The sequence below is a fragment of the Oculina patagonica genome, chromosome 4 (genome assembly GCF_052425735.1).
Source record: "Oculina patagonica isolate OP01 chromosome 4, crgOcupat, whole genome shotgun sequence".
NCBI classification, from domain to species: Eukaryota; Metazoa; Cnidaria; class Anthozoa; order Scleractinia; family Oculinidae; genus Oculina; species Oculina patagonica.
The window spans coordinates 23,100,041-23,118,412 of record NC_135761.1 but is presented as its reverse complement, the minus strand read 5'-3'; the positions used below and the strand labels follow the sequence as shown (position 1 = coordinate 23,118,412).

The window sequence follows — 18,372 nt, the reverse complement described above, 5'->3', positions numbered from 1 at the left end:
ATGGATCATTAGTCCATCAGCTAGTGGGGTTGTATGGCTCACTTAAGGGGAACAAACGAAACTTGTCTAATATTACTCTTTGACTATTAAGCATCATAAAAATGTGTGATAGCAAGGATAAAACGGTAGCTTTCACTGTGTAAATCGAATTTGAAATTTGCTCTCATATCCTTCTTTTGGCCGCCATCTTGGATTTAAAACAAAAATTCTTAATTTTTTTTATTCGTTCTTAAATACTTACTGATTTTTTGCTTAGATATATATTTGAGAGGTACTACATATTCGGGACATTATTTTAGCATTGTTTACGGTAATAAAAGCAAAGTACGCAATAAATGAGGTCGCAATGTCCGCCATTTTGTTTTTCAGCTCGTTTTCCTTTTGCTCCTCAATCATCTAAAAAAACAAAATTACCATAAAGGCGTTCCATCGCAATGCTACGTTTTTTCAAGTATACTACACCATTAATCAGTATACCCCAAATCAGATTACATAGCTACGTCCACGCATAAGGTTAGAATAGGGCTCAGTTAAGAGATTGTTGAGTACAGAACAGACAGAATCGCCACACTCGTATAAAGTCCTCCTTCACTGCTGCTATGCTTCTGTCAACTCTTCTGGAGCGGTGAAGGAATTACCGGAAGGGAATCAGTAGCTCTTCTCTAGATTGTGGCTTGAAAATTTCCTCTTGTAACATTGAGTTCGGTTAGTGGAGATGCCTCGCGTGGTGGGAGAACCTCTGGCTTTACTTTCCCGGGCGCCGTTCACTTTTCTCTGGCTTCACTTTCCCTGGCGCCGTGAATCTCATAGCACAGCACATGGATCCACACTCTGACACGTCTTCTCGTACAGCTGATACACTTATGCTTTCGTATCTTTAATGATCACCTCGAATACTGCAACTCCTCCCCGCTAATCGCCATAGCTCGGACGTACGTTTCGTACGTTGGAAAAGCTCCACTTTTCTGGTCTTCGCACCTCTTCCCTCTTTTTTAAAGTACTTTGCATGTCCATGGGACCATATGTTTGAAATAAAGGGCTGGGTTGGAAAATGACGATTGTTTTTTAGGGGGATTTTTTAAGACACTTGAATGGCAATGGTATTTTATCTACGGCGGCGCTCTCTTTTCTTCGTGAAATAATTTTTAAATCTGCACTTTTTGCTTTATTTTGTGGTACAAACAGTCACATTGTGAACAATAATCAGCCGTGACGACGTCACATATGACATCACGTTGTTGTTTTTGACACTAGAATGAACGAAATCATGTTGTTAGTTCCAATAAGTTTTAAATTTGCGTTTGAAAGCGATTCGTTTACGTTAAAAGTATGCAGGCAGCTTTGCAGCTTTTTCACCCCAAAAATCCAAGATGGCGGCCAAACTAAGAAGCGTATAGGGGAGCCAATTTAAAATTCGATTTATAAGTGAAAGCTACCGTTCCAACCTTGCTATCATACATTTTTGTGATGCTCAATAGGCAAGGATTAAGATAAGACATGTTTCGTTTGTTCCCCGAAAGTGAGCCATGAACCCAAATTTTCGGATCTCAGCTGATGGACTACATGAATGGCTTGATGGAAGTGGAGTAGTACTTCACCTTTTTCATTTGTCAGCTGCTTTGCGGTTTGTTTCTCGACTTTCAATTAAGTTTCGAGACAGAGAAAGACAATTTTCTTGCATTTTTGTGGATTTCGAAACCTTTGTTTGTCAGAAATCAAACGGTGTCTCAAAATTCTTGGAGTATCAGAATCGCTCTAGAGCACAATCTGTTTTTACACAGTCTCCAAGGAGAAATTTACTAGACAATAAGAAGAACAGCTGGCAGACATACTAGTGACAAAATTGACACGCAGACAAACTCAGTCAGCTTATCACGTTGGCATCTTTTCTTAATTGTCCGAACTATTGTCTGAAACATTGTCTGGTCTGAAACATTTTCCGTCCCCGTCTTTAACAGACTGACGCGGGGAGCATCAATTTAATTTTCCGTAGGTGCTAGTTCTGACGCCAATTCTCGCCTTAAAAAGCAAATTTTCATTGATTTACTCGGATTGATTTTCACTGTTTACCTCAAGGTAAGCAAACAAATACATAGCTGTGAGTGGAATATATTTTGAGGTCTTTTGAGGAGTGTTTTGAACAAAGCTTTCTTTCATCTAATCCCTCGCGACGCTCATCGAAAAACTCCAGCCGTGAAGTGTTGTGTTACTATACCTTGAAATAAACCATGTTTTAATCCACAAAAATCTGCCTGGGAACTTATTTTGAATTTTTTTCTAGAAATCTTGTTTTGTTATCCAGTAGTAGTGTTTGTACTGTTTGAAGAGCACGAAGATTAAAAATCGCATTTCTCGGAGGCGCCTTGCAAATAGATTTCTACACCTGCGTTTATCAGACATCTCAAGTAGCTATTTACAAGATTAGTGTTTGTATTGCAAGAGCGTGGCTGGGGCATTAAAATATCTGCATTTGGGAATTTCCGGAGCATATCAACATATCGTGTTTTATTAATAAACGCTGGATCTCGAGTGTCCGATTTTCGACCATTTGTAATAATCACTGGGCGTATATTTCAGTCAGACCCAGTGTAAAATACGAAGTACAATAGGTCCGAGAAGGTTACCGCAAATTCATTTTCTTCATTTGACCTCATAAATCAATCGTAACATTTTGTGCATGGGCGTTACGTACCGAGTTTTTTATTTTCAAATTTGAATGCAATTATTACGTCCCTATTACAGGACAAGTAGCGAAATACTTCATAGCCTCTTGTAAAGTTAAGACAAAACTTGTTTAGTTGGCGTGAATAGGGTAGTGTGTAACTTATGAAATGCAGCGAAATTTAAACGCGAGACTAATCCCAGATTACCCTTGGTTGACGAAATTTAAATCCGTCAAAAATGTGCTGCAAAAAAATGGCATGTTGATGTTTTTTAGTCGCCTGGCAGACTTTCTGAAGCTAAGTAAGACCCAATGATCAAATTCTATTGAATCGCCCCTGCTATAAACTTCTGCGTGAAGTTTGTTATGTCTCTAGCTATCTGGGCCGGGTTGTTCGAAACGATTAACGCTACCCAGGATAAAAGATGATCAAGATTTATCTCTTGTTTTAAAGGGCCGCTATATTTTGTTAAAAAGATTGGTCATTTCAAAACTGTGAGACAGAAAATAGAACCTCAACGAAATATAAAATTGAATCAATTTCACGCTAATCCTGGATTAGCTTAATCGTGTGAACAACCGGGCCCTGATGTTGTAGTATCTAGCGCGGTAACGAAAACGGAAGATTCTTTAATAGGGTTTAGAACTTCGTACTCATTTGCCAGCGAGGCGCGGTGGCCTTATTATAATTTGGTTAGCGGACTCCGGATGGCCTGAATCGAGGTCCAAACCTTTGCCCTTTTCTATACCATTTTTGACAGAAAAGGTAACCCTATGATATACCTTTAGTAGAAAATGGCATCCCTTTCACGTACCTGCCGATGGGATGCTCCATCACTTTTCTTAATTTTCTTCTTAACAAACCCCATAAAAGTGTACCGTAAAATTCTGGTTATAAGCCCCCCCCCCCCCCGCTTATAGGCCCATCAACCTGGAAACAAAAAAATACATCCGATTATAAGCCCCCCCCCGGATATAAGCCCCCCTCTACCGGACGACAGTACTGAACAGGGCTAAATGTTGCTTTATTATGCGTTTTTAACTAAAAAACGTATTTCCATCAACACACCCGTGGCTCGTTTCAAAACGTTTTTTTCATTCCGCTTATAAGCCCTCCCGGATATAAGCCCCTCCGCTTATAAGCCCACCCAAAACCCCTTACGAAGTTGTATAAGCCCAGGGCTTATAACCGGAATTCTACGGTACTTTAATGAATCCACCGTTTGGTGGGACAGTTCGAGAAATTTTGAAAAGTTCTTTTACATACTCAAATAGCAGTTTTCCCTACCTTTTCTACGCTCCAACTCGTGACATCCCTACCCTTTTATATACCGGCCAACAGCCTGAAAAAGGTATCCTTTTCGGGTTGCGCTTCTCTGTACTTCTCTTCTTACTATAGGGAGTATCGCCTACATGTTGGTTCTTCGTGCTCCGAAGGAGTTGGCAAAGACCATTGGAAATGCGGCTCCTTTTTCTGTCATTTTTTTAATCGATTCTTTCTTTACCTTTCAGCAAATGCTACAGTACAGCCGCCTTCCAGTACAGCTTCAGTACAACCGCCTTCCAGTACAGCTTCAGTACAACCGCCTTCCAGTACAGCTTCAGTTTCGAACGTGTCCACACCTTCAGTCCAGCATTTTTCCACCCCAACAGTGCAGAAGATTTCCGCACCAGCAGTTCCACCCTCAGAACCGGTGACCGCGGCCCCATCACCCACGTTTACATCGCACAAAAACAAGCTTCAAGAATATTGCCAAAAAGCCAAGCTGGACATGCCAGTTTACTCCAGTAATCGAGACAATGGCGTCTTCACCTGTACCGTGCAAGTAGCCGGATCAGCGTACACAAGCAGCGGCTGCAACACCAAAAAAGGCTCTGAACAGACAGCAGCGAATGTAGCGCTCAAAGCTTTGGGAATCGTTTAACGCGTTCACTGGATTCTTACGCAGTTTTATTGCGTTTTATCGAGGTTTGGATTCAGGGAGGCACAAGGTATGAAGAGTAATATAGACCTTGTTGGAGACCTGTTTATTATTATTTTTTAATCAAGAGACGCGAACACTTTGTGTAGCATGAAGTATTTGAACAATGAAGGGCGTACAAGTGACTTTTACACTTCTGGGCGCCATATTGGATATATCGGTATCATGCGACCGGGAGCGGTCTTTCCCGAGGATTTGCCGAGCACTGCTCATGTCACGCTCGGTTTCGCCTCGGGAAACGCTACCCTCAATCTAAATCTAATATGGCGCCCAAATGGATTCACCCTCGAGGTTTTCTCAGTTGTCTACTAGACCGAAAATTTTGTGACTCCTTTTATACAGACTCACTTATATTTGCGTTTGCAATTTATTTAAATCTTCCTTTTTCTGCGTGTCACTGGAAGAAATATTCTCCTTAAGGATTTTAAAATTTTTAACAGATGATATTTCACACTGATTGTAATATGTTGCCGAAGCGGAAAAAGTATGCTTCTTGTATGTCGTACTTGGCGGCTAATTAAGTTACATTCGATCTTGCGCAGTTTTTTTAATTGTTAATCAGCATTTTATTGATGGTTTCGTATCTTCCTGTTAAGTATAAACTGTAATGTGGACGGTTGGCTGAAAAGTTAACCTTGGGAATAAGCAGATCGAATATTTGGAGGAATCGGAAATCTTTAGCTCAGGTAAAGGTGTTGAATGTTCGAATTGAACCACTTCATTTAAGTAAACGTATAATTTTCTCTGTCGTAAAGGAGAACCATTTCATTTATTAGTAACTGATTTCATCCAAAGTCTAAAGCAGTTTTGAAAATCACGCGTGCCGAGAAGGACAAGCGTCGATAAACGATTAGAACCGTTTTCTTTTGGCTCTCGTGAAACCAAAACCAATGTAATCGCATTTGCCCAATCGCAAGGCTTGAAAATAATGCAATGAACCAATCAAAACTTGAATCAGTACATGCAACCGGTGCTAAGCGCGGGAAAACATGACCCCCGTGCCAAGCGCGGGAAAACGTGACACCCTTGCCAAGCGCGGGAGAGCCGTTGCAAAGCGCGGGAAAACGTTTGTTTTGCTCCTACTCCTGTTCATGATTGGTTAAAAACAGCGAACGAGCTCTGATTGGCTGAAGGACTTTGTGTGTTTTTTTAGTCAATCGTTATTCGAAGTTTAAACTTCTCAACTTGCAATATTTTCAAAACTGCTAAAAACCAAAAGATGCCGAACAATTTTTCAGAAACCCATGACTGATAAGTTCGATGTTGGTCGGTTTGCTCGTGGTCAGGGTTCGTGTTAAGGAAGTATTCGGTATAATTTAACCTAGAATGGGTAAGAACCTTTCGTAATTTTACTTGTGTCCGTTGAAATGCAACTTAGCATCAGAAAGTTGCAAATTGAAAGTGGAATATACACTAGCTTTTCTGCAGTCTTGTAAAAAGTAGGTCAGGTGCAACAGTTTCAAATAAAAAGTCGTCGATAGTTAGACAACGTTTTTGTCAAAAGTTGTAAGTAGCGTACTTGTTTGAAATAAATTCCTTATAGTTTGAACACACGTTGGTTTACTGTGTAACAAATTAAAAACCTAAGGACACGAAAGATTCGCGCGCGGGTATCTCGCACGTCGCGCGCGAAACTAAGTTCCCGCGTTTCAACTGTGTCACTTGCGGAGGCCAATACGACAAATCCTTCTGCCCAAGTAAATACAAAAGTGCGGGTTTCCTCTGAATACAAATAGTTCTTGACTTGATGTAAACTAATAAAACTGGCCTTACACCTCCGCGTTCCCAAACCAAATGGCGTAAAACGTGGAGAAATGACGTACATCTTTTTACCTTAACAATAGCTTTACCACGCGAATTTCCTTTCGATTTGTGTTTGTCTGGAATTCAATAACGCCATTTTGCGATAAGCAATAGAACTGTTGTAATGCCCACGCTTGTTGTGATTTAGATTTATCGTCTTTTACAAAAGCTTCGTCTTTCATCCTTCATTCTAAATTCTTTTAATTCTTTTCTCGAAGATTCTAGTGTGAGAAAAGTCAGTTATAAAACACGTCTGTTACCATTTATATTGGTTTGTATAGTTTCGGACAGTGTCATGACGTCATTGAAACCATTTTAATGATTGCATTGATTGACAGGTGGGCCCGTCGTGACGTCAGAACCACAAACAAACTTTTCACCGTTTTCAGTCGACTTCTCTCATAAAATGTTTGCTTTGATAGGTTCATAACAATCTTCAAATCTTGCCTTTCATTGTCCGGACAGATTCGTTTTTTTCTTATATCCAGATTTAAAATCGGTTGCTTTTTCTCTCGATTCCATCAACAATAAGACTCAATAAGAATCACTTCTGCTTAACACCTTTCTAAGCCTTTGTTAATGCTGAAAATTTCCAACCAATCGAAATTTTCGTTAAGAGGTTTTTGCTCTTAAAAGATATAAAGGTTTTTACTCTTTAAAGATATAATTTGTAATTGTGTAATTTTAAGACTTGCGTGCTTCGAGCGATATTCCCATTTTTTGTGTAACAAATGTAACAAAGAATAACTCAAAATGAAACGAATGTTAGAAAAGAAAGCCGCTAAAATATTAATCACCGTTGTCTTTGCAACGCCATGAAACTTTAATTTAGAAAATATAAAAATATACTCAATTGCATTTTGAAGGAAGTCGTAGCTTCATTATGTGAACAGCTCTAAAAATAATAATAACAATACAACTTTATTTAAAATTTACAAATTGACATTCTTACCCAAACCAATCTGTAACTACGAGCAACTTTTGTTTCCGAACAAACAATACGATGTTGAAAGTTTATTCTTTGGTCGCATGATTTGCCCGTTGTTTGTTAACTTTATACAAATCTTGTTAACTTGTAGTCGCAGTGTATTTTTTTGGCCATTCATGGGAGGTACGCCCACGAGAAAGATAAACTTTAACCCGAAGAAATATCCTACACTTATTTCTAGGCAAATCCATGAGGTTTGCGGAGATGAAGAACAAACCACGTGTGCTTAAATATATTTATGAATACTCGCAGGTAAAGGTGTTAGTTGCTTGTGATAAATAAAATAAAATATAAAAGTATAGAATCAAGACAGAAAAGCTGAAACTTGGATGGAAAAGTTGGCATAGAATTGTAGGAGAAAAGATACTGACAAAACAGTTTTGGCTGTTTTACTAGAGGTCTTATAATCAACTATTTTAGCTTCAGCTAATCTAAGCTGGCAGATTTTGATAGGAGAACTATTTATGTATTTATTTTTTTCAGTCTGTGCGCAATATTAATTGTTTTTACTGATTGCCATTTGTTTTTAAATGTTAGTTTTTGAGAATTTTGTGTTGCATCCAGGCCATATTGATGATTTTTTCTCTATTTTCATGTGGATCGCAGTGGAGTTTTTTAGCCCTCCACGCGAGCACTGACTCACTATGTTGGAAGGGTTACCTTTGGGCACCTTTGTTAGTTTGAGGCTTGTACATAAGAGACAATGTAAAAAAGACGGAAATGTGAAACAAGTTAAGAGTGGTGTCTTCATTGTGTATTGCAGTGGTGACTCTAACGAGAGTTCACACTCGAGCACAAATTTCTTTGAACACTGACTGTCGTATCTGGGTTTGTCGGAGAAACTGCGGTTCAGCAAGAAGATCGATCAGATTATGGAGGTTTATTTAAAGTCTTTAAAGACACTCAATTGCGAGAGTTCATTTCAGTATTTTGAAATGTATTTTCATTGCGCCGTTACATTATGGAATTTTTATCCAGCAAGCTGTCTCGCAATTTTAGTTGAACGAGACACAAGTTGTGTTAGATTTCGACTTTTCGTAACAGTTGCGCAACACTCTGGTCAACTTGCCTAAACGTTGTACATTGTAACATCACTCGACGCACATCTTGTCTTAAACATGAACACATGCAGTTTCGAGACAACTTATCTACAAATTGTCTCGCAGTTGAGACAGTTCAAGTTGTGCGCCAACTTACACAAAACACTGTTCGAAGTGTAGCAACGCGTTTGTAAAGTCATGTTAGTTTTTCTTTCTGGTGAAAGTTCTTTATTCGTAGAAAACACGAATCGCTTGATCACGAAACGGTTATAGCAAGTAAACCAGTAGCCAGTGTTTATGTAAGTACAGTAGCTCAAAATCTTGCCAGGCCTGTGTCAGTTGCATGCATGTAAGCAATAGTCGATTGAATTGTTGAATTTTTTGTATTTGATCAGATTTCACAATTTTAATTGTAGTGTACTATGCTCGGTCTAAACCGACATTTACTTATAATGTAACCGTCAAGAAACTTACTTTGGTTGATAAAGTCAGTAAAAAATCGGCCGCCATATCATCGGTAAAAACCCGAAGAATTTTCGATTAATATTGCCCAATCAGAACGCAGCACGAACACTCCGAACCACAACTTGTCGCCATCGGGATACGATATCGGTTCCTAAGCAACGTCGTTGGCAATCGGGATTTTCCTACTGGCAAAAGACCACTGTGTTTCAAAGATCACATGAACTAACAGACGAACATTGCCAGCAACATGCTTCGCGTATAAATCCATTTTTTAACCGCCTGTAATCGTACAAGATATTTGTATGTGTGATTTGTAAGCTAAAACATTGTACCTTCTAGAAAATGATCAGCTAGAGTTACTTTACGTTGCGTCTAAACCCCGTGAGAAGGCTTGAAAAAAATTAAGTAAACGGCGACAAGACAATTTAACTGTCTGTTTCGGGAAAAATACTCTCTAATTGCTATTCACGGACGGTGTTCTTTTGAAGGTCTGTCAACTTCTTGTACTTTGTATTTTCCTTTAACGTGTTATGTGTCGCTCAAAGCAAACCGGTTTTCTCTCGTACGTAAACAGCGCACTTAATTTATTCTAGAGCTGCTTTACTGAATTAAGTTGCATCCTTAACGACCCGTTCTCGTAAGGAAAAATCTTTGCTTTTGTCAAGTTTTCTCGAAATGATTTTTACATCTTTTTGCACCCAGCTAAGCTAAGCCGAAGCAATTAGTCCTCAAAATATATACAAAACAAAATTTTCACCTTTATTTCGGCAACACTAAATGTTACTTCCACGAAATAACAGGAAGACGAAAACGCCAGAGAAGATTTACATTTAATTTTTTGCGTAGAATTCGGTTACAAAGTTTCATTCTTTGGATGGTTACAGAGATAATTAAACTTCGAACTAGGAGTGGTTTGTCTCTACAGTTCCGTCAGTTTGCCTGGCTTCGAAAATGAACGCCGCAAACATTATTTTGCCTTGATCGGTAACATAAAAAAGCGTATTAATAAATCTTCTTTGATGTATTTGACCAATGTCTTAATAATTCTATCGACAGTATTGATGGCATACTTATGAGACAGGATGTTTTCTCCTCATATATCTCTTTTTAGTAGTTTGTTTTGCGATATTATACTTTTCTCGTGATAAACGCTCTAGTTTTTTCTACCCTACCGCGTTGAGCTGTTTTGAACTCAAAAGATTTCGACTTACTTATTATATTTGTTTAGCTTTACAGACGGATTTATTCAGCTAATAGTAACTCACAGTTACGAACTTGGCAGTAAAATATTCGTTATTATTATTCGTTCCACCGAAAAAAATAGAAGCGAACTGGCCGTGATTTTATCGCTTTTTTAGCACTCAAGTAAAATATCATCGAAGTAAATTCCATACAAGAGTTTGTTACACAGAACCACTGTCCATTATTAAGAAGATCCACAGTTAAACAGCTGATTAAAATAGATTTTAAATATACACATCTATCCCCTCGATCAGTGAACGAAGTCCAAGTCGTTAGCTCACATTTGTATTAAAATTACAATTTTAACACGAAGAGTTTCGGTACTATTTAGTATTATTTTCTTGTGAAGTTGTTTTTTTTTAGCACTGGTTTTACCGCGTTTTTTCTACGCGCCCTACAAAAGATCTAATATTTTTTTTTTATTTCTGTATCGGACTGGTCGCTCTTAACACTCCGACTCTCCTATAATTTAGATCTTTAAAAAACACCTTTAAATATCGTGGCTTTTTCAATGGGGAATTTAAAGGTCGTAAACACCTTCGACGGCGGGGAAATATCGGAAGCACAAGGATTTAATCATGCCAAATAAAAAAAGTTTGATCAGCCAAATAAAGATAATTCCGGTCGCTGACTATTTCCGTCCGTCAGCAGTTATAAGAAGTTAGTTTTTAAATTGTAATTTATCAGTATCTTTTCACGTCGCTGTTCTTATAAGATATCGCTGTAGTTTGCGCTTTAATATTTCAAAGATGCGTGTTGCGTTGTAGGGGCTTGCGTGCGTAAAATTTTATGGAAATTTTTCCTGAGGCTAATATAGTAGTTCCAAACTTCGCGTGAATGTAGAAAATATTTTCTTTACTCGAGATCTATATTAGTGCGTTTTTTTGTGTTAAAGGATTATCTGTAAAGCCCTTTATAAACATCTTTTTGCCGGCTTTTCTTTAGATCACGATTCGAGATAATTCTTTCCCAGAACGAATTTCGTGAGCTTCGTCAGTTGTGTTTATATTTTGCCATCACCTATCTGGGATGTTGTTGTTTCAAGTCGTTCTAGTATATCAAGGCAAAAACATGTATCTGAACTTCGCATCAAAGCGAAACAACTTTTAGATAAAAGTGCTTGATTTTATTGAACGAATAGAGCTCTTTGCGTTACGGTTTGCTACATTTTACCCGCCAAAAATTAATTTTGGAGTTGCCAACGCTGTCATGTCTCAAGTGCTTACCAAACGAGGGTGTTTTCGACTAATTCATTCCCAGTTCCTGGTCGTTCAAAGTGCAGTGACAAAAATTTAGGATTTTCTCGCTTATATTTAGGTTAACGTTCTTTAACCCGCGATAACAGGTGCTAGTAACCATTGGAAAATCGCTTAATATACTTGAAAGAACTGTAAAAAAAATTATGATAAACAATAATAGAATATTTTACTTGTGCAAGAATTTTAGTAACAGTAACATGTTTTATTTATTCACTTCAATTGCGAAACGCTTCGTCCAGGATTCTGGAACAAGTGCAACTGCGGTTCTATAGTAAGTCCTATGGATAGCGTTAGATATTTTAGATTTAAAAGGCAAATGAAGCGATTGGAAGTGAAATTTCTGGTGTGTTATTGAAAACGAATGCTGTATTTTTGTATATGAAGGTGTCCACTCGCTCGCTCGCTCGCCCTTTGGCACCGGACCAGTTTGAGGCCAGTTCAGGGAAGTGATGTGATACGGACAGGCTTGCCTCTTGTTCGATCTGTCACTTTTTACTCACATCATCAGTGCGAGAAGGGCCAATTAAAATTTAAAAGCGTCGTTTTCGAGCAAAACAGCTCGCATCCTGTCATTAAACGCTCCTTTTATGAGCGCGCGAAAATTGTTTATTCGCAAATAGCGGAGAGGGTAAACCCGTTGCCTGGTAAAACTCGTCTCTAGCGATGGAAACTGTGTTAGTCAGAATTCAGTGAAGCGTGGTAATTATTCTAAAGCCACGTGGCATGTGGGCCAGCCCCCGATTCGACGCGCGTCCAATCAGCGGCCAGTATTTGCCGGTATCTTTAGTGACATGTGACTCGACCCGGCTGGTTTTCTGCTCCCACTCACACTTACTCAAGAACAACATTTCATTGATTCGTTCCCTGTGCAAGGGAAAACATGGGCTCTCCCGAGCATTTGGTGTGCTTTCACTGCATCGCCACAAGATTACCGGCCGAAGAATCGGAAACAGAAGAGGAGACCATCACTGGGATCTCGTGGATTGTTCTCGATGTCAAATCAAACCAGGTAAAAAAAATTCTTGCGGTAACTTGTTATTGGATTGTGTAAGCTGTGTCGGGGTTTCCCTTGCCGGACGCGAAAAAAAAATTTCTCAAGGGCTCTGGGGGCGATATGAAGTTAGAACAATATAATGTTGAATTTTAATCCTAACGCTGTGTTCGTTTATGCCGAATTAGCTGGGTTCCGTGCATAGATGTGTTGTGAAATCGGGCTTGTCTGGAGCGAACGAAGCGTTAAAACAACCCACCAAGTCGCCTGTGACCAGTGAAGCTGAACAGCTCGGGGAAGCCTTAGAAGAGGTAACGTTACCGCTAGTGTGTATTTAATCCTTCATTTCCGCTCACCTTTTGTTCGATCAACAACAAGACACGAAAATGTCGCTGTTAAAATACTCCGTTTTCTGTCGTCCCTTACGTTATCCCGTCCTCGGAAGAGCGCTTGTGGCCGAAAACAGAGGAGGGAAAATTTCAAGACATGTCATGTAAAATTCATACATGTTTCATTGTCGTGTTTTGATCTCGTTCGCACGCTTGAAGAGTTTTGAATCACACAGACACACTGACAACCGGCAAGGGCCGAAGAATTTTCACCAGATATTTTTTTTAAACGCTCGACAGGAGCAGACAGTACATGTTTTTTGTACATTCGGCATTTCCATTGTGATCTCCCAGGTAAACAGGGAGACGGGGCCCACAATACAGGATTTGGTCGCGCGCTTATAATAGTCGAGACGTAGGCACCGAGTCGCTTGAAAATTCAATTCGGGAAAGAAAAAAAATTACTCCGCGGGAATAAAATATTAAAAAGGACAAACAGTTAATTCTAACGAGGTTTATCCTTGAGGTTTTGTGAAGTAAATATTTCCGAGATCACAGATTGTATCTTAGGTTGCGGCGGTAGGGAAACCGAGAAAGCGCCACGGGAGTAGCGTATGGGGCCAAATTTTTTCGACCCTGTACGTATTCGAATATTCAAAAGAATCGGCAAATAATATTTATGTGCCCTTTTGTTTAACTCTCGTATACTTGTGTGGCCGAGCATATTCCCATAGTTTCCGAGTCGCTGGGCGCCAGGTTGTTATAAATCTCGGATTTTTATTTTAGTTTTTCTTTTTACAACCCCCCTACGCATGAAATATTATTTTCACTATCGCCTTCGTATACAATATTCATGATCTTTATCGGCAGTTTAGTATGAAAGTGTTAATACAGCTCTCTTTGGGCCAATGATATATTCGCTTGTTCAAATTCGTGTTTGGATGGGTTTTCTCGTTTCCCCGGAAATACAGAGAAACGACGGTATACACACTCAAGGCTTGTCAGAAATTTTTTTCGAAGGCTAGAAATCGGAGATTCACATCGGGTCAAGCGTTCAAGAACAGCGCGATCGATTGTTCGATATCATGTGTTCCACTTGCGATCGCGTCTAAACGCGTCCCAAAATAAATCTCAAGTCTCGACTGATTGTTTCTTGAGTGTCACGTAAATGCCCGTTCGCTTATTAGTCTAAAAGAACGCTGTTGTCTCACGCGTGCTCTAAGAATAAGTTTTAATTGGCTTCATTCTCGTTTAGAACGTTTAATCAAATCATCTTGGTTCGCGAAGTTCTCGGAACGTGTTTCTAGTCGATTTCATTCGCTCTGTTGCCGCGTAAATTTGCATTGGTGTTGTGATCGAAACATTAGTGATCTCCTTAGCGCGAGTGGGCGGCTGTATTGTTCTAGAACAAAACCTAGACATTTCTATTTTTCTTTGGTGTTCTTCGGTGAATAAGAAAAATGTACGGACTTTCAGGACCCTCTGTAAATATCACACTGCGTGAAATTTCTTTGTCCCTCTATTGTTTTCTCACTACAATTGTGGCTTACAGGAAACCCCTCAAAATCTGTCAACGCCAAGTGATTGACAGTTAGTATTGTCAACGGGAAGAGATTATTGGTCCTCCTTTTGAGAAATATTTGCATAGTTTCTTAGTGTTTTTTTCCAAAAATATGCCAAAGTGGTGATCATAAAATAATACTATTTCACTGGCTAATTCTAATTTGGCACAGCACTTGGCTTCTCAGGATTAAAAAAGCTTATTAGCACAACCCTTCATTTATAATTTATTTTTAGAAAATTGTTTGTTTCTTAAAATTTTTTGAGTTTTACTTTTCTCTATTTTGACAAGGGCAAAGTGTTTTCTCATTGAATGATGAAAGTCCCTGATAATGACAGCAAGACTTGACTGATAACCCCACTGATCTTTACTTATTTCCATAATTTACAGACACCTTGTCTGTTGAAATATTTTTATATCTCCTGTTGAATGAAGGGTATATAGATTGGTTTACAATGTTTGTCAAACATATTTAGTGGAAACAAGCAACTAATTTCCGCTATCAGCATCTACACCCAGACAGTAACGAAAGTGATTATCCATAAACAAAGTTATGATTTCTATTCTTTAGATCAGCTGACTCATTAATTTACGTGTTAAACCTGTCTGTTGATTTCAAAAAACAACATAATTTCATTCCAAGTACTCTTCCTGTCTCCCAGGTGAATTTAATTTTTTTTTTCTCCAATTTGACTTATATATACTTTCTTCTGGATATTTGAAATTTGCAATGTACAAAACAAAAGTTAAAGTAATTTTATTTTGTCATATTTTGTCAATGCAAGAGACTTTCTTGTTATCCAAACCACACAAAGAGCAAATTTGTACAAGTTTGTTTTATTATCAATACAACATTGACCTTTTAAACAAGTATAGGGATCATAATGCAAGGAGTTTTATTTAGTTTGTCTTGTTTGTTGTGACTACAATTTCCTTCCCAGAGCTAAACAAATAATGTTACGGCATTGTTTTCTATACAGTTTGACAACTTTGTTGACAAGACCCTGACATGCACAGGAGAAAGATGGTGTCTTGTTACAGATGGACAGTTCCCGCTGAGACATCACCTCCATTTGGAAGCCGGCAGGAAGAAAGCCAAGTTGTTGCCACATTTCTATAGCTTCTATGATCTTAAGAAGGAAGTCAAAAAGGCTGTGAAGCATGATTCTGACTTCAAAAACCTTGAGGAGGTGGCTTCATGTATCCTTTCTTTAGCGGTAACCCAATTAATGTAACTGAAATAAGAGGATGGTAATTAGGCTCAGGTGATGAACACTTTCAAAACCAAGCACAAAATATTCTTATTCTCTTTACTCATTTCTATACATTCCTTTTGATGTTAGTTATGAAAATTTGCAAACATGGTGGAGAACAGTGGAAAAGGAATGCACTGAGCTGGGGCTAACATCATGGGCCGCAGCAGCAGCTGTGGCCAAGAATAGGGAAAGATGGGGAACGTTAATGTCCAGCCCTATCCCCCACCCTGGGGTAAGGAACTAAGCTCTTGTAAGAACAAGATAATTTTCTCAAGTTGATGATCTTTTCTTTATTCTCACCAAGTGTGAAATATGGATTATACTGTGAGAAGAAATATTAGAAGCCAACCACTTATGGGACTGAAAGGCTTGGGCAGTTTTCAACTAAAATCCACCCCCCCCCCCCCCCTACCCCCAAGGTGCGATCCATCTTGGGTGTAGAGACTGTAGAGAGAAGAGCATTGGTATCTAGGCACCATTTACACATGTATGGGCATGGTTTCACAGTATCAAAATGTTTTCAAATGACCATAGTTTTGCAGATGGTTTTTCTTAACATCTCTAACAGACTGTCGAATTGATGTAAATAATAACAGCCCAGCTGGTCTGGAGCATTGTAAACTCATGGCAAGTGTGGTTCAATATCTTGTTAAGGAAGGTAAGATAAAGTTGTTGTGGTACAATATACTGCGCTTGTAATACAGTCAAACCTTGTTATTTCGAACCATCAGGGGAAACCAAAAATAGTTCGAAATATCCGGGTTTTAGTTCAAAATAATGGAATTTGAAACAACTGAGTTCGAATTAGCGGGATCCAATTGTAATTATATATAATATATTTAGGATGAAAGTGTAGTTTTTTCTATTTTCAATGTTTATATAATATATTTATGTATTTTAGGATAAAATGTTTGTTTACTATAAAGAAATTTGTTACCAGTCTTGATTTACAAGCAAACATTGTGAAAGTAACCTCTACCTTCAACCAAGATTAAATTTGATACTGGTCATGAGATTAAAAGCTGTTTAAAATTTTAAGTAAAAGTTTACTATGCAAATAAACTTAAGTTATGGAGACAAGAAAATGCCATGCTCATATCACTTTGTTTCTGGTCAGCATGCGAACGCACAAATACTGCACAAACCTGCTTTCTAGTGTAAGCATTAATGATTTGTGTTGGCTATCAACCATTTTGTCTTTGTGTCATATTTAACAGTGTAAAAATGAAACCAGTTAGGTGATTTTGTATGAGCAAGGCATGTAAGCATATTGAGCTGTCACTCTTGCCTGCTTAGATTGGCTTTGGTTTCTTGATGACAGAAGTTTAGTAATTTATCTGCCATTTACAATACAAAGCCAATCTTGGCAGTCTAAGATATTTAGTGGTTATTGTATAGTGATAAACATCTCTTTCTTTGAATCAGTAGTTGCTGGGCCTACCAGTTAGCTGTTTTGAAAATCTGCTCGCACACATGCATTTACCACTTTGATTAAAGAAACATTTTCTTTGAAATGAAATTGTTGTACCAGCCCTAAAACCCCTAACATTCAATAGCTTGGCAATTTCTGTTTTACTAGTATCAAAGTTTTTCCTTGAATAACCATTTCTTGGTTATGTTTATTCACATCATACATGTAATTAATGAAAACCACTCTGAGGTTATTGACTAGCCCAATTTATTCAATTTATTCAATTTATTCTCTGACTGTTTGACACCAGGGAGTAGACCTGGGATATGTGGCTCATAAAAATTGTTCACACTTGTCTCAAAAATTCAATTCTTGCTTTCTTCCTGGCGTTCAGTGGAATACTCTTCTCGTTTATGTTGAGGTTATGCAATGTTGCAATGAAGAGTGATAACATTGGCAGCTTTCCTAAATTTAAGAACAAATTCCAAATACTGATTAATTTCTGTCAAATAATAGGAAGCAGACTGTCTAGATGCACACCTGTGGGTCCAGACATTAATCCCTTAGTATAGCTAGTGTCCTCTTGTTGTGTTATTGTGCAAGACACTTCACTATCAATGCCACTGTCCACTCCTGGGTCTGGTTGTTCACAGCAGGATTTAGCTAATCCTATTAGCATTTACTTTGAATTTGGTTCATAATGCTATTATTATAGGTTATCAGTAACAGTTTCCATTTTTCTGTTACACACTAGCGGAGTATCTTTAGTTAGTGTTTTGCTTTAGGTAATCTTCAACTGCAACTTTAACGATTACCAGTACAAATTGCAACCCTCCCAGTTCATTTATTCCTTAGTGGCCATTTGGCCACCGACTGCTTAAGTTTGGTCGCCAGTAAAAAACTTTAGTCTCTAATTTAAGCACACGCTTTCAATCCTTCTTCTTAATTTTAGAAGACAGGCTGGCGACCTCGGTTCCAATTTAGTCACTAAAATGGTTTTATTTTGGAGGGTTGAATTGCTTTTAAAAAAACCTAGCCAGGGTGAACTTTCAATCCTGGAATTGAACATTACTATTGTCTTTCAAATACAGTAGAATCCTGCAGGGCTGGGTTGTTCGAAAGCCGATTAACACTAACCCAGGATTAAAAGTTTATCCAGGGTTCAATTTCTTGTGTATAAAAGTGTTTTTTTTTTTTTGCTTATGATTTGTGGAGTTGGAGATTAGTCAATGTCAAAAATGGAGGACAGGAAATATATAAACAGAAAACCTCACTAAGAAGTTAAAAAACTGAAATCAATATTCACTCTAATCCTGGATTAGCTTAATCGTGCTTTGAACAACCCGGCCCTGATTTCTCAAACCCTTGATTTCTTAACCTTCG

General features: G+C 38.4%; 2 protein-coding genes and 1 pseudogene across 4 annotated transcripts in view; 2 read left to right on the top strand and 1 right to left on the bottom strand.

Annotated features, from left to right (window-relative positions):
* LOC144651688 (uncharacterized) overlaps positions 1–6,193 on the top strand; it is a 43,165-nt pseudogene extending 36,972 nt beyond the window's left edge. The window contains exon 5 of the transcript XR_013570364.1: positions 4,175–6,193. The product of XR_013570364.1 is annotated as an uncharacterized LOC144651688 (transcript). The remainder of the gene's footprint in view (positions 1–4,174) is intronic.
* A 5,136-nt stretch (positions 6,194–11,329) lies between these two features.
* LOC144651697 (epithelial splicing regulatory protein 1-like) overlaps positions 11,330–18,372 on the top strand; it is a 15,230-nt gene continuing 8,187 nt past the window's right edge. Inside the window, exons 1-4 of one of the 2 annotated variants that reach the window (XM_078511644.1) lie at positions 11,330–12,450; positions 12,621–12,743; positions 15,303–15,522; positions 16,147–16,236. In XM_078511644.1, the coding sequence (XP_078367770.1) occupies positions 12,322–12,450; positions 12,621–12,743; positions 15,303–15,522; positions 16,147–16,236 (562 nt within the window). In that variant the 5' untranslated portion in view covers positions 11,330–12,321. The remainder of the gene's footprint in view (positions 12,451–12,620; positions 12,744–15,302; positions 15,523–16,146; positions 16,237–18,372) is intronic. The other variant, XM_078511645.1, reaches the window with a different exon arrangement.
* Positions 15,425–18,372, bottom strand: part of LOC144651808 (NAD-dependent protein deacylase sirtuin-5, mitochondrial-like) — a 16,222-nt gene continuing 13,274 nt past the window's right edge. The window contains exon 7 of the mRNA XM_078511820.1: positions 15,425–15,557. The gene's annotated coding sequence lies outside the window, so the exon portion shown is untranslated. The remainder of the gene's footprint in view (positions 15,558–18,372) is intronic.